Source organism: Xiphophorus maculatus, chromosome 7 (genome assembly GCF_002775205.1).
Source record: "Xiphophorus maculatus strain JP 163 A chromosome 7, X_maculatus-5.0-male, whole genome shotgun sequence".
Taxonomy (NCBI): domain Eukaryota; kingdom Metazoa; phylum Chordata; class Actinopteri; order Cyprinodontiformes; family Poeciliidae; genus Xiphophorus; species Xiphophorus maculatus.
In genome coordinates, this window is record NC_036449.1 from 24,570,183 (window position 1) to 24,582,229 (window position 12,047).

General features: G+C 36.2%; 1 protein-coding gene across 5 annotated transcripts in view; it reads left to right on the forward strand.

The window, feature by feature from the left end:
- LOC102234947 (partitioning defective 3 homolog B) overlaps positions 1-12,047 on the forward strand; it is a 211,369-nt gene that overhangs the window by 97,140 nt on the left and 102,182 nt on the right. For 4 of the 5 annotated variants that reach the window (XM_023337170.1, XM_014469594.2, XM_023337169.1 and 1 more), the window contains 3 exons: positions 499-607; positions 1,121-1,239; positions 3,709-3,753. In XM_023337170.1, coding sequence (XP_023192938.1) covers positions 499-607; positions 1,121-1,239; positions 3,709-3,753 — 273 coding nt within the window. The remainder of the gene's footprint in view (positions 1-498; positions 608-1,120; positions 1,240-3,708; positions 3,754-12,047) is intronic. The other variant, XM_023337171.1, reaches the window with a different exon arrangement.

The following is a 12,047-nucleotide window of genomic DNA, read 5'->3' on the forward strand; positions in this document are numbered from 1 at the left end:
ATTCTGCTGCAGGTTTTTTGGGGGATATTTTACCGCCCTCATTATCTGCCTTAATGTGCATAATGGCAAGATAAATATGTGTAGTTCATCCTGCTCAGTGACCAGTGCATAAGAGAAAGGGGTGTTTGTGTCACATCATTTTGATACCCAGGGAACAAAATGTCATGGAATGGGTTTGTTTTCTTTCTCGCTGAATAGTCCACATTTCATAATTCATTTTATAGTTTTTTTTTATGTCCTTGACTTGTCTAGTCACTTCCCTTGGGTGCGTTTTTTCAAAGCAAATCACCAAAAATACACTTTCAGCTAAATGTGAAGATATAAATATTTATCCCGGCTGTGACACAGCAGAGCATCAGCTTCATACATTCTCTCTGTGGAAATACAATTTATTATCATAAACATCAGCGTAATCTGATTCCAAAGGTAGGAAAAATCTGTTTTGGTTGGCTTTATTGTATTAATCCAGGTTATCACATTTTGTTTTCTGCTTTTCAGTGACCAATGGGAGTTATTTTCACATGGACGAGGAGGAAGATGAGGGAGTGCTGTATGGGCAAGATGTGGAGATCAGCAGCTCTAATCAGCCCTCCTTCTTACAGGAAAGGTGTGTTTGAACTTTCTACCAGAGTTCTCATACAAAAAGCTTAACTCTGTCTGATAATTAAACCCAAGCGGGGACTATTGTCTTTACTAATCACTTTTTATCGGCTTCCTGTTCTCTGCATGGAAGAAAATTACATTTAATGTCTTGATTCAATCTGAAGACAAACATATTTTTTGATTGGTTGAATTTAAGGTCACCAGGAATATGTTACATTTCAGAATTTGAGTTCAGAGTTTGTTTGTTTTTTCTTGTGTTTTTATTTATTAAAAAAAATATATTGCAAAGCACCTTCATCATGCCAATGGAAAACAACTTGGAAAAATATTACAATCATGAACTGTGGAAAAAGATAGTATTGGATAAAAACAATAGGTGACATATACTTAATTGCTATTGAATCATAACACCTATCTCTCTCTCTCTCTCTCTCTCTCTATATATATATATATATATATATGTATATATATATCTTTTACATAGCTGTCTAACCACCTTCTCATTCATCTTTTGCAGTGAAAGCTCTAAGACATCCCCCATGGCCCAGCCTCAGTCTCCCACCCAGAACCAGTTCCAGCACATCAAAGCCTCTAAAAGCATGGACCTGGGTACGACTCAAAACCAGCATCACACTGGTGGGGTGATTTTCTTGTTTATCTGTTCTGCATGATGGCCGCATGCATCTCATCCTCATTTGGAAAGTTTTCCTGCTGATGCATGCCTGCTGCATTGGCAGCACAAACTGCATGCAGACTGACATCAATGCAGGCTAATATACACACATTTTGAATCTATTGACCGCTTCTTATCTAATTTTTTGTGCTTTTTTGCGTTTGTTGTATTACTAACACACTCACATTATTGTCAAAATCTCTACCAGAAAGATGATAACACTGTCAGTGGTTTGATAATTGATAGGATTTGTATGTTTTAATTTCTTTCTCCGTTCCTAGTTCAATTTTCATATTTGGTGTAAAATTAAAAGAAAATGTCAGGATGGGTCTTTTATTTCTGAACCAAATGTCAGAACAACGACTTTAAACCACCGTAATGACGCTTTTGCTGACATCTCTGTCACCTGTTGCTCCCTGATTGCTGATGTTCTCGTGCAAGTGCTGAGTGACATTTCAGTTATTGTTAAAAAGTCAGCTCAGAAATGAGCATGTGCACACTTAACGTCTATTCCTTTGCATACATCAGCGCAACATGACAGCGGTCGCAGCAGTGCAACAAAAGTGTTTTGTTTCAAATGTCACTTTGCTCAGTCCTCCTCCTCGACTTCGCTCAGCTGCCAGATGTGAGCGCGTGTCTGCGTGTGGATTCGAACAAAAGAGAGGGAGAAATTTATGTGAACTGCACCAACATTCATTTCTACACAAATACCATGCTGATGATACGTTTTCAGGGCTTCGCTTAACCTCTTTTGTTGTTTTACACATTTAGATGCAGATTTACTATGAGTCAGTTTTGGTGTAAATTGGTATAGCTGTTTAATGTCTAGTCATAGCTCTAAATTTAGTCAGATTAAGTAAAGAAAGGAGGTATTTTTTTAGCACTTTTCAACCAAGCTGTTTGTAAAGTAAAGTGAAGACTAATATGTTGCATATTCTTTATCACCAAAGTAAGGATGCTGCAATTAAAGCATCCTTACTTTCACGGGTTTATTTAAATTATTGCAATGATAATTCTGGACAATGTAGAAATATAAGAGGCTATAAGAGGCACACAGGCATCTTCTTAAAATGACTCCAAAATGAACTATAAAAATCTCCTCTCGACTCTTAAACACAGTTAACTTTAGCTTCAGTCAGAAAATATCTCATTGTATGCACAAGTGCCTTTTCATCAGCATATGCAAATCAGATAAGATTTGCCTCATTAGCACTTCAGTCTTTTCAAATTAAAAAAGTTGACTATCGGAACTGTAAAATATCGGTTACACAGATGCACACAGATGCCACCATAATTAAATAATATTTCTTTCTTGATGTACAAGTTGAATGCCTTAAAGAGTCTAAAAGTTAATTCTGTGCAGAACATTTTAAACTTAATTCATTAGCAGCAAGCTTAGCTCGCTGAGCTATAATTAAAGTAATCATTCAAATTCACCAGCTTTGGCTATGCCTATATCTAAGATTAAAAAAAAACAGTAAGTTGGTTGAGTTGGACCTAAGTATTCATTTATTGAAGATGATTACTTGCTACATTCACCAGTAATTAGAGGAGATATGGACATATGATCAGTAGGCACTTTTGTCTATTTCACCAAAACAACATTAATGACCACAAGATCCTTCTTTCTTTTTCTGGGATTTTAAATAACACCATAAATGTTTTACCAATATAATCAGGCAATATTGCTCATTGCAAGAAATATAATGAACACAAAGTGCTTTTTTTGCACTCTGACAAATTAAACAATACTAATTTACCAGGACGCAGTTTAACAGAGATTTCATGCTGTTTCAGATGTTGTAAAACACTTTTAGATTCTATTGTATGGGTCAGCTTATTTTGTCTTTGTTGGTCTTAATTTTATTTTACAGCCAAACGCAATAAAACTTTTAAAGATAGTGGTCATTGTTGTGTGTATTGGTTTAGTTCTACCAGTCAGTGCCGGAAAGGTGGGAGGAGCAACAATGTGATGGACTTAGAGGGTAATTACCTTTAGGAATGATGATCAAAGCAGCGACTATGTCAGGAGCGCAGAGCCGGATGGAGAGTGACTAAAGAAAAATGAAAACACTGAAAATGATACCAAGAGGTTAAAGGTTAAAAAGGTCATAGGGGGTTACATGGTTGGCAGCAGCTTAAAAGCGAGTGAGAGGAGGCAGAATGAATGAAAAATGATGCAGAGGCTGAAGGGAGGACGGAAAAGTGTTTCAGTAGCAGTGAAGCCGTCTTAACATTACAGGAAAGAAGGGTAGCATGTCGGCCATCTTGTAAAATGAGACATGAAGAATAATCGTTAGGTAGAGAATGATGAACTAAGCAGGAGTAACAGATGCTATAAACAAGAGAGAAAAATAAAATGTAGAAACTGCGATCAACACAGCATTAACTTAATATTAATGTCAGTTTTCTGTGTGTGTTTTTTCTTTCAGTGGCAGATGAGAGCAACATTGGATCCCTGGATGGAAGCACTTCTGGTGAGACATTTTATTTTAGTTCAACTGCAACTAAAAGAAAAACTGAATTATATTGTAATATAATGTATTATACGTACATACCTTGCAGCAGTTTAGTAAATAATTTCTGTATACCAACGTATAATAGAGTCTCCCAAACTGTCCAACAGGTGAAGCTTGTCCACATTTGTCTCATGAAGTAATGAAGTAATTTTCCAATTAGTAAATTGGACAAAAAATCCTCTGCAGTGATGAAAGATTGGTCATTTGCAATATGATAGCGTAAATCAATGTCCCTTCCAATGCTTATGTCAGATCTACAGATTCATATTTGCTTTTTCATCTGGTCTCTTCTGTCCCCGTTAATGACTTGCTGCTGTAGACAAAGCAAATTACATGAGCGGCACAAGCTGTTATTCATATGGAAATGAAATCGAAGAATTGTTGTACAAAGAGAGAATCCATTTCTCTGTGACAGCGACAGACACTTTTATGTATTGAAATGGATGAATTATGGAAGGACACACTCATCTCAAAGGAAAGCTCAGGTGCACACATGGCTGATGCTTCTTCAAGAGCTCTTGCTTTAGGAGCCTACAGACGTATATATTTTTAAAAGTTTGATCTCAAACTTTGCTCTTTGCCTTGAAGTCTCTCCTGTTTCATTTGTAGCTACTTGAATGTAAGAGCACTCTTCGCTGCACTCAATATGGGTCCCTCTTCCTGCATGCCACCTTTTTTTCTTGTCAATCAGCTTGTTTCCCGCATTCAGCTACGCCTCAGTTTTAGACATGGTGGTACACACTTTTATTATGGCCATACTCTTTCTGTAAGGCTGCCGGCATGGTAATGTAAGGAGCATGAAAGAAGAAAATGTAGGGGAAAAATAAAGCCAAGCTGAGTTTTATTTTATTACTGCAAAAATCCATAAAACATAAGACTTTTTGTTCTCCTCTGCAAAAAAGTTTCTTTCTTCTTATATTTTAGTTACTTGCCTGGCTTCAGAGCTTGCTGGGCTTATTTGCAGCTGCTAGATAGATAGACAAAGGAACATCATGCAAAACTGAGCAGCACAGAAAATGCTTAGATGTGAACTCTTTCTGCATTAGCCTTTGATAACATGCAGAAAATGTGTTTAACTTAGTTTTTATCATCTGTGTTCTAGGCTGTTAAATGGTGTAAAATGAAACTCTTTCTATTAATGATGTGTTTTATATTCTGATACCTGGAGAATATTACTTTTTTTTCTCCCTGACAGCTTGTAATTAGAGTAAACCGTGTGACTAAATTATGGAGCATGACCACATTTATTTATGTATTTATTTATTTTTGTCCTGAGGCAACCAGTGATTTCTTAATTTTAATTTGCTTTATTTTACTTTGCTGTGGACTACAGTACATTTTTCCAACATTTGTATATTTTTGATAGATGGGAGAAAATATATCCCTTTCAAACAATTCTTCCACTGAATATAAACAGATCTGATCAGTTTTGGTTGCTGTTGCAAATTAAATCACATTTATCAAACCGTAGTTACTAGATTAACTGTTCTTCCTGAAAAGTTGCAAAATATATGAAATTTGATTTTAGCATTTCCAAGTCCCAAGGATAAGAAAAGAACAAAAACATTTCTTTTCTCTGATTCTTCTCACTTCCCATTCTTTTTTTCTGGAAAACATCTGACATTCTTAAATTTATAGGATTTTGTGACACTAGTGGCCTTTATTCATTAGTAGCTGGACAGGAAATAGGGCAGACATGCAGTAAAAGATCAGTGACCGGGAATCAAACCCAGGACTGTTGCTGCTTCTGTAGCCTCTGAATGTTTTGCTCCTGCTCTACCACTGAGCTACATGACGCTCCAACGTTTACTTCTATAATTTTTTTCTTCTCGCAGTTAGGAGTTGGCATTATTGCTTTCTCAAGACACCAGAATATGTTTTCATGGTACCAACAATTAGTAGTTCATTGTTTAAAATTTGGTCTAACCTAACTAAATCCTCTTAAATGTTTCATTTGCTTGGTTAGATGTTATGCAGCAAAAATATAATAATCTTTAATTTGCTTTTTCTTCCTGAGTGGAGTTGTGTGCAGTGGGTGGACCATAAAAGTCTATAATTCTTGTTCTTTATGAATCTTTCTGCAAGTGGCCATATGGCTCTTGGATAATTTTTTTCATTATTAATTTGACTCATGGCAAAAATCTTGCAGGTAGCGCATGTTGTTGTCAAGGCTAGTTGTTCTTAGCAGTTTCATATTATAGCCCAGACAATTTTCTAATGTAATTAGAACCAATTCATTAAGTTTCCTTCAACAGTGGGGTTGAAAAGATCTTCCTTTGACCCATCATAGCATGCTCACTGTAAATGAGAAATCTTCCTATACACCATCAATTAGGACTAAAACAGGTTATATTAGTTAAGGGGATTTTATTGCTTAAATCACACTAATACTGAACCCCAAACACTAAAAAAACCTTTGAAAGAAAAACGTCAAAAGCTTGCTCTTACACAGCAAAAAAGGTAAAATGACCTACATTGACATTTTTTGCACAATTGTATTGTTTATGAGACAACCACATCCAGTAGCTCTGTGCTTGTCAGGCTGCTCCGGGAATCAGATAAAAGACGGCAATATGGGGTGGAATCCTGGAAAATATGCGATTGTGAGACAATGACTTCTGGGAATGCTGTTCTCACTTCCAGCAATGGTTTTCTCTTTCCACACCTCAAGAAACCACCGGGCATTCTGTAACAATCATTATGTTTAACGATGGTAATGGAAAGTCTTCATCATCTTGTGGAAAATATGAACTTTGGGAGATTTCACAATATAATTTACCAAAGGCTAAGATTCAGATAGGTGGAAACTGGGAACTGTTTAAAATGTGTCTGCATTTGTGGAAAAGAGAACTCAGAAAGTTGCATTTTTAGAAACCAAACAGATTCAACAAATGTCTGGAAACTTTCATTTGTAGATTTTTATAAAATATAATTAGATACAATGAAATGGAGTCTAAATAAACTGATTTTGTGGTCAGTCATTCCTCATGTCTTTGCGGCGGCAGAGAGAAATCAAATCAGCTTTGAAAACGGAAACATATGAAATAATTTTACGGCTAAAAAAAGAAGAGGTTCTTTCAGGTCTTTGAAATTCATTTTGGTTGTTTTCTCTCTAAGACTGTCCTAGAGAAACAGACAAACTATATGCTGGGTGAGTGGGTGACTGTAGCTCAGTGGGAAAAGTTGTTGTCTCGCAATCTGAAAGTTGTGGGTTTGATTCCGTCTTTTTCCCATCGTACATGGATGAAATCAATTTAACACAAATAAAAGGTTGGAATATTTCATTCTCCATACAATAGATTATTAAAACATAATAGTTTCCCCTTTTTTGTTTGATTGCAAAAAAAGATAAAACCTTTTCGTTGATATTCTAATTACTGATTGTGCACCTGAATTCAAAACAAAGAGGTAAAGATTGCATCATGTTGGTGTAAGTTTACATCAAAATATTGACTATGATCCAACTCTTTTCACTTGAGATTTTATTTTGAGACAATGTTATAAATATACTATTATAGCAACTTAACCAAGGTTGAAATCTCTATCTCAAGATAAATGGACAGTAATTTGTATTTGATGCAACAAATTAATAAAAAAGAATGCTACTTCAAGATAATGACATTTTTAGACTATCAAGTTCTTTTTATTGCAAGATAATCAGATTAGTAACTTTTTCTTGTGCGATTTTAGTAAAACTCACAAAATTTGGATTCTTACTGAAAATCCACAGACACATTCATACAGCTTTTATTGCTGAGAGCACAGAGATAAAAATCCCCATCAGTCATAAGCTATTATAGTTAAATCAAGTCTCAAAATAACCTAAAATATCTGAAACTTCCAGCCTAGAAAAATGTGTAATTTTGAAATGGAAATTGTGCAGGAACCCTGTATTTAATCCTTTCAACTAGAACATCACAAATCCTGCTAAGATGACATAAGTGAAACAAATGCAGCTGTGTTTCTTTTTCTGAGTGAGTAAGACATTCTGCACCCCTTGGTGTTTGTACGCCTTCAAATCAGTGTGTGAAAGATGTGTTCTTGTTAGACCAAATGGTTAGGAATGAATATCTGGCAGAATCACAAATACAAGGTTCATACATGGTCCTAAATTCGCTGGAAAAATTGTTAATTTGTTTTTTGTACTTTCCAAGTCTGGGTAAGTGTGGAAAAATAAACTGGAGTAGAAAAGACATTCATGTTTCCAGTTATTCCTTTCTTTCCATTGCTTAAGACGATTAAAGTTTGAATTTCTAAATATGTTCTTCATATTTAGATGCTACATATTTCTTCATAAAATATAGACACCCCTAAGAAATCTCAGTGCCAATACAATGAATGAAACCTATGTCAAAAAGTGTTGCAAACTTTACAACTTCACTTTCTCTCTGCCTGTTCATAAATTCATTTCTAAACCAGCATCATGTTTCATTGAAGACAACTTGAACCCTGTGAACAAGACAAAAAGTACCCTGGGAAATAGTTCAGATAACATTTTGTTTATGATTTTCAGACATGCTTTCAGAGTAATAAAGCATTAATTTCAGACGGTTTTATAGAGATTGATAATTCTCTTACAGTATAGTACAGGGCATAATTTGTTCAGAGTCGGTTCAAATCTTAAAGGGATTTGGACTCATCATGCAAAATCCACTTTTTTAATGCTTAAATACATTTTGTTGTGACCGTCTAAAGCTTATTCTCTCCTGCTTCTGCATAGATATACTTTCTATTCTTTTTGGGTCATAACTTTTAAGTCTGTTTATTTTTCTCTATTTCCTATAAGTTTTCTTGCCTATTACATCTGTGGAACTGATAAATAAGGTCATGGACTTCCTGCTAATCAGTTTTGTGAAAATTGCATTCAGTACATTTAATCAGTATTTCTAGTAAGGTTTATATTAGTATATTTGAATGCAATCCCTTTATAACACCAATATTTACCAAGAGTGACTGGGTTTTAGATTTTGTATTTATAAACAAATATTCATTATTCCTAATTAAAGGTTTACAGAAAATATGATATTTAAGGAGTAAAAAATGTTTACACCTCCCAATACAAAACTACACCTGCATAGTTCATCATTCACGGAAAAGGTTCTTTTTTTGGTATCTTAAAAACGTTCCCCTGTGTTTAACTGCAAGGAGTGAATGGCCCAAGAATTTAACTGAAAACTCTGAAAATATTGGACAATATTTACTTTTGAAATTGTCTAGCAATCTGCCAAATTGCTGACCAGGATGGCCAGTTTTTTTTACATGTTTAAATAGCCTCACTTGTTACTTTAATGCACTTAAGTGTGTTTTCTCATCCAACACAGTCCCACTTGCTCAAATATGTGTCTGTACTTGTGAGTAGATGCTAGCCAAGTTTTTATAATGCTTTAAAGCAGCATTAAATGGATGCAGTGTTCATCTGCTGCTGTTGTAGTGCTCTGTATTCTCAGTTTTTCCTTCCTCTGACAGCTCTATCTGTCTCTGCCTCGCTCTCACTCCCTCTTTTCTTTGCCAACGCCATTCAGGCTTAGCGTCTGGCAAACAGGCAGAGAAGCTTATAGGACGGACAACATCTCTCTGTGTGTATGTGTCAGGGGGTCCATGTGATGCTGAGGGACGCTGTGCAGCCTATTGTCTGAATCCGTCCCCAGTGGATGTTTGACTTTGAAAAGCATCACACACTGATGAGGCGCTGCCAGATTTGTGTCTTTGGAGAGCTGCATTTGCTCCTGGTCCCGCTTCTTCTTCCTCCTTTTCTGCGATTGTGTCTTCATTTCTTTCCGCATCTCCGTTTTTCTCTGTTTTTTTTTTCTTTTTTCTGGTGTCGTCTTGGTTTCCATTGTTTCCCGGTCTCTCTGGCTCTCGCAGACTTAGCTTTGGATTTAACCTGAAAGCCACCTTGTTAGGACTGATGCGGATTGATGGATTAATTTGTCTCAGGGAGTGCAGCTCAATTTGTTCGCCTGTGTCGTCAAACACTACACGATTCCGGCACACATTAGCTCCTCACAGCCGACATTAGATAAAGAATTCAAACAGCTGAACTAAGCAGTTGTGTTTTTCATTTCACCCCCTGTACATTATGGGCCTGTGCGCATGCAGGTGTTCAATCCTGAAAGCATTCTCAGACTGCGTGCTCTTTCCATGGCATTTGTTGTGTGTTCATCACATGCGGATGTATTACTGTTTCTCTGCGTAGGGTTGGCCGCTCCTCTGTATATTGAATGGCCTTTGACCCTTATCCATCTCCCCCAGTAAGCTAATAAAGGTGAGAAGTAATCAGAAGATGGTCAGTGCTGTCGTTTCTTGCTGGCACAGTCATTTATCTCTCTTGGGTTTTATGTAGTGATCACTGACATGTGCTGGACCCTATTTTATATCAAGTTTGAGAGGAAGAAAGGCCATTCGTTTCCCTCAATTAACTGTCAGATAATATTTTGAGGGAAGTCGATATCTTCAGAATAAATGTACAGTTCTTCTGGTCTTTGAGATCGTGATTAATTACCTGGCAGGCATAGTTGTGTTCAAAATAATAGCAGTCCGACATCACTAACCAGATCAATCGGTGTTTCTGTTTTTTTATATTTATAGATGGTATTTTTTGTTGTTTTTTTTTTTAGCTGTGGTGGCATAATAGCAAACCAATGCACCCAACAGCCATGACATGCTGTAGATTTTTTGCAGTCGACTTGTTAATTAAAAGGTGAATTTCTAAAATATTAGCAGTTTGGAATTCAATCAGTGTGATCAGTTATTTTCTGGAGAAAATATAAATAAATAAAATCAATAAAAGCAAGTGGTCCTTGTTTAAGAATGAAGGTAGCTATTTCTGGTTAAAGTCCTCTCTCAAAATCTGAGCAAAATGACTCAATTGTAAAGTTAGGAATTTGTCCTTTTATTTTCAATGTATGACAAGAAGAAGAATCTTCTTGAAGAAGTGTTTTTCTTGAAAATATGTGAAATGAATCTCAAAAGTTCTTTTTTGGCAAAAATTTACTCTGGCCATTTTTTTCCTTTTATCTACAATAATTAAAAGCTAAAAGTGGGTGATTCTAGAAATCTAACTCATTGAAATCAGCAGAATTTGTAATTTAAAGGAAAGTTTTTTGGTAGCCTCTTTACCTTTTAAATACGTTATGTTGCTTCAACAATTATAATGCGGGCATGTGGAACATCAAACCTGATTTATGTTTGGAAGTTGAAAGCACTGCAGGAACTCTTCTCCACATCCGACATCATTACACAGCAGATACACACATGCAAACGGTCAAATATTTACACCTAAATCATTTCAAGTAAACAGCCATGTCATTACACTGAATACATAGTTCCATTGTTTATTATGTGAGGAATTCTGTGTATATGTCTTTCAGAACATTCCACGACTGGGTTGGGTTGTATAAGGGATGTGATGTATTTCATAAATATTAGCCTGTAACGCTGAGGGATTTCTACTCTAGGGAAAGCAACAGCAGCTGAATTTTATCCCAACTAAAACACCAATCTTCTCTCTTTATTACTGCACATTTATAGTGAAGGAGATAAAAATAGTTACGTCTTTATTTGGGGCCCCCGTGTGTTTAGTGCTCCAGAAGTTGGGGTTGTTGGTAAGTCTGCTGGCTTTGTAAGCTGAAGCCTGCTGATAAGCTGCTCCTTGGTGTAATTTTGACTTTGAAAGTAGCCCACTGCTTTTTCTGCCAACAAAGTAGCTTTGGGATCACTTGGCATTCACTCTCTCTCTCTCTCCCTCTCTCTTTGTGGCTTTCTTTTCATGTTTAATTTATGTTTTGTTTGTAGTTGTTCTTTTCCCTTTTTTTCTATTTGTCATTGCCCTATTATCACTCCCATCTGTACATTCCCAGGATCAGTGTCTCTGCTTTTCTGTACCCATCTTTCAGAGTTTTGTTGATCTTTACCCCACTTTCTGACTCTGCCGATCTCCCCCAAAACCATTTTGGTACTCTTGTCTTTCTTGTCATCCCTCCCTCTCTCTAAAAGCTGCTTAATACTATCTTCTTGCAGTTGCGCCACAGTAATTACATTTCTGACACAAATCCTGCTTCTCACAGCAGAAATGTTTGAGTGAGAGTGAGAGTGTGAGTGAATGGTCAACGATCTCCCTGTGTGTGTCAGAATGTAAGAAATGTTTGATTTACCATCACGTGACCTGTGAGGAAAAACCCAATCCTTCTCTGGATTTAGATGCAGAAGTCAGTTCATATGCTGGGAATTTTTGAATTTACTCACAGTTGATC